This window comes from Sinocyclocheilus anshuiensis, unplaced genomic scaffold (genome assembly GCF_001515605.1).
Source record: "Sinocyclocheilus anshuiensis isolate Anshui unplaced genomic scaffold, SAMN03320099.WGS_v1.1 scaffold207, whole genome shotgun sequence".
NCBI classification, from domain to species: Eukaryota; Metazoa; Chordata; class Actinopteri; order Cypriniformes; family Cyprinidae; genus Sinocyclocheilus; species Sinocyclocheilus anshuiensis.
The window spans coordinates 4,219,350-4,223,306 of record NW_015551045.1 but is presented as its reverse complement, the minus strand read 5'-3'; the positions used below and the strand labels follow the sequence as shown (position 1 = coordinate 4,223,306).

Genomic DNA, 3,957 nt, shown 5'->3' with positions numbered 1-3,957 from the left:
CTGAGCTGCACAGTTAACACATTTTATTTTCTCTCCATACAGAGCAGTTCTATAATGAAGGCTCGCTGGCCTACAGCCGGTCCAGTGGATGAGATCTTGATTCGATCCTCACAGTATTTGATGGACACTGCCCATGACCTCCGTCTTCGCCTGAAAGCTTACACACAACCGGCCAAGGGCAAGGTATGGATTGACCACACTTTAATTCACACATTTTCTAGTTTTGAAATATGTCTAAATTGAATCGGCAGACCAAAAACCCAATGTAAAATAAAACATTGTCTTCAGGAAGATGGAATGAAAGTGCTAAAAGGCTAACTTGTTTCTGGGTTTTGGCCTACAAAAATGCATCATCCCTCATCTAGGGCTGAGACGATAAATCGATGCAGAATCGATTCGTGGATTGATTCTGAGATCTTCCGAATGCATCGCGATTCTCTATGGAATCGATTCTGAGCTTAGATTTTAACTGCAGATGGCGCTCTAATCTACTTTTTATCCGCACACTCAAATGCTCATGAAGAAGAGCGCTGAAGAGCATGTGACGTCCCCGGGCTGGACGCCACTTCGTCCACGGTGAAAGCCGATCTGGCGATCCACAGCACTAAGATTTGTAGATGGTCTAAAGCAAAAGAGTTGTAAAAACTTTGAAAATCTTTTAGAGGTCCTTGTATTTAAGTTTTCATAATCCCTTTGAAAAAAAAGTATATTTCACTTTAATGAATATATCTGTATATAAAATTATTTCATTTACAAGTGTCATGTTTGATTTTTATTCATGTAAGCTATAGCTTCTGACCTTTAAATCAAAGCATACGCGTGATTTTATGGCATTGATTACTGCTTTATTTAATCAGAAACACAATCTTAATGCTATTTTGTGTATTTTACTTTCATTTTATTACAAGTAGGCCAACAGCGCCCCCTAAGTAAATAAAATGCCTTACCGGACGGGCATTAGGACCCGGGGGAGGCTGTAGCCGCTGCTACTGCACGTATTAGTGACTGTTTATAATACAGCTCACCGGACGTGTTATTCTGTACGTGCATTCTTAAATTAAATACAGCATTCCAAAACAGTCAAGCTAATCATAATTCAAGCAAATGTTCGCTTCAAGAATGACCACACTGCTGATGTGATCTTACCGCTAGCACACCCTGAGCACATGTGAGCTATTCGTTTTATCGGCAAGGCATATCGGCTTAATTTTTCATAACAGGCCGATGCCAATGTTTACATTTTAAGCCATTATCGGACGATTCCGATATCGTTCCGATAATATTGTGCATCCCTAATATAAACACAGCCCACTGTGAACATCCTTGTAATTCGCTTCAAACTTTTCAAAGTTTATGTATGATTATTTTAGGTTCAAGTGTGTGTAAGGATTTGGAAACAAGCAGAGTACTGCTGTTTCTAAAGCATGCAGTTCTATCTGCTGTTCAAAACTAAGCTCAGAATCGACTCGAGAAAGATTTGCGATGCATTCAGAAAATCAAAGAAACAATGCTGAATCATTTATCGATTCGCGATGCATCGATTTATTTTCCCAACCCTACCCTCATCACTCTATTAGAAATGAAAACCACTAGGGTTCCCACTATACAATATCACCACAATGTAATAAGTTTTTTTTGTTTGTTTGACATGTTGCCATGTGTTTTCTTTCTTATTTTGTCATTACATTAATTAGTCAAGTGTCTGTTCTCCTAAGTTCTCCTGGGCCATGCAGAGTAAAATGTTCTTAACAACAGTGTTCATGGGATCCTTAACCAAATTCACATGTAACATACCAGCTTGTCAACAAGTTGACAGTGAGGGAACCAGTCAGGAAATTAAAGTGTTTTGGCAAAGCTTTGCATATTGCAGTGAAACTTGGTAAGTTTCCTTAAAGGGTTAGTTTACCCAAAAATGAAAATTAGCCCATAAATTACTCACCCTCAAGTCATCCTAGGTGTATATGACTTTTCCAAAGCAGTTAAATAAAATGTGCCCATCCATAAAAAAATTGAAAAAAAGGTGTCTCACACGGCTCCGGGGGGTGAACAAAGGCCTTCTGTAGCGAATCGATGCGTTTTTGTAAGAAAAATATCCATATTCAAACCGTAATAATCACTTTAATCTAGCTTGCGCTCACTGTTGTACACTGGAAGCAGTTCCGGGCGGATGAGGTATGAGGTCAGTGCTGCGCATGCGCCAATGAGTCTCGTGAAAACCAACGTTTGTTAACGGGAGCAAAGGAAGCAAAGTTTCCAAAGGATTTGGAAACAAGCAGAGTACGGCTGTTTCTATATTTATATCATTTATATTTATATTATACATATATATCATACATATTTTAAGCAATAATTATAGTTTTATCGCCCAGCCCTAAAGTGCCATATTGACATATTGACAAGTGCCATCGCATCGAAAAGCCAATCACAGTAATCTCTCATGACAGCGACGACGACATTTCAACATGTTGAATCAGCCGTAAAGTCAAGGGCAAAAACTGGGCTGACAGACGCTCAATGATGGTCCGGTTGTCGGCATGTTGTGTAACAGTTTTTAGGGTCCCTCTGAACTTTAGGAACTGCACCTCCTAGTGGCCGAAATTGGCTATGTTTGCCAATTTCTGTTGAACCGTTTATTCTGAAATCATATTTCTGGTGACTCTTTAAAATAGTGCGCAAGTTGCAGCATATCTGCACTGTTGTGCTTGGTCCTGTAATTGCTGCTTGCAGCTATATTTATAATAATTAATATAATAATACACAATTTTAATGGTTCAAACTTTTTATCTCTATGATGAGAATTCACCAAACTTTGCACTCAGGAAAGGTCAGTAGCTAATTTCTTGGATTGAATGCATGGTTGCATAGCAACTAGTGTTAAATGTGATGTTCAAAACCCTAAACCCTGCTACCTCAACATTAAAGTTTGAGTAATTTATGAAGATTTTCAGTTAGGTTACTTTATGGTAGCTACACGTTGGGGTTGTACTTGAAATTTGTAGCACTATTCATAAAATCCTTGTAACATTAAGCTATTAGACAGAGATCTCGCACCTCCAGACACCAGCAGTCCAGCATGCTGCCCAACCCCACCCAAACATAACTGACATTAAGAATGAAGCAAGTCGACAGCTGTCATATAGAGTGAGTCCAGCGCTGTCCCAGACCTCCCCTGACAGAAGAGTAGTGCATTATCCCTCGCTTTTAACATGGGACGGTTTCCCTACAGTCTGTTTCTACCTATGCTGAGGCTTATGTAAGCGTTATGAGTCAAAGCTCAGAGGAGGGAGGCTTTTCTCAGTCCTGTTGTTGGGACCATGTGGTAATGGATGTCGCTTTGAATAAGGAGTTGTTGTGCTGATGTGTTTTAGAAGGTTTTAGACTGTGAAGGAAACTGTACTGGTGGTAACTGGATATAAAAATAAGAATATAAAACTGGATATAAAAGTAAGGCTAGGGTTCAATTTATAGATTTAAAGTATACTTTCAAAGGGGTCATATGATGCTGCTAAAAAGAACATTATTTTGTGTATTTGGTGTAATGAAATGTGTTTATGCTGTTTAAGGTTAAAAAAAACATTATTTTCCACATACTGTACATTATTGTTTCTCCTCTATGCCCCGCCTTTCTGAAAGGCATCGATTTTTACAAAGCTCATCGGTCTGAAAAGCGAGGTGTGCTCTGATTGGCCGAATACCTCAAGCGTGTGACGGAAATGTTACGCGCCTTACCATATTGTAATGCCTTGTCCCGGCCGGAGCAACGAAATAAAAACATTAAAACCCATTATAAACGAGGCATTTGTTGCATCCAGTGAGGACATAATTATGGATTATAATGACTTATACTGTCTTTTTACATGTTGCGTTGCATCGCACTGCGTAAACATAAAACCATGTCTGCATTTGTGATCGGAGAAATGACAAACAACAAGTGCTACTCTACACTGCTCAAAACTC

The 3,957-nt window shown here is 39.1% G+C and overlaps 1 protein-coding gene across 1 annotated transcript in view; it reads left to right on the top strand.

Annotated features, from left to right (window-relative positions):
• The window catches only part of LOC107661776 (leucine--tRNA ligase, cytoplasmic-like), a 25,024-nt gene that overhangs the window by 15,712 nt on the left and 5,355 nt on the right, over positions 1-3,957 (top strand). The window contains exon 24 of the mRNA XM_016451544.1: positions 43-183. Coding sequence (XP_016307030.1) covers positions 43-183 — 141 coding nt within the window. The remainder of the gene's footprint in view (positions 1-42; positions 184-3,957) is intronic.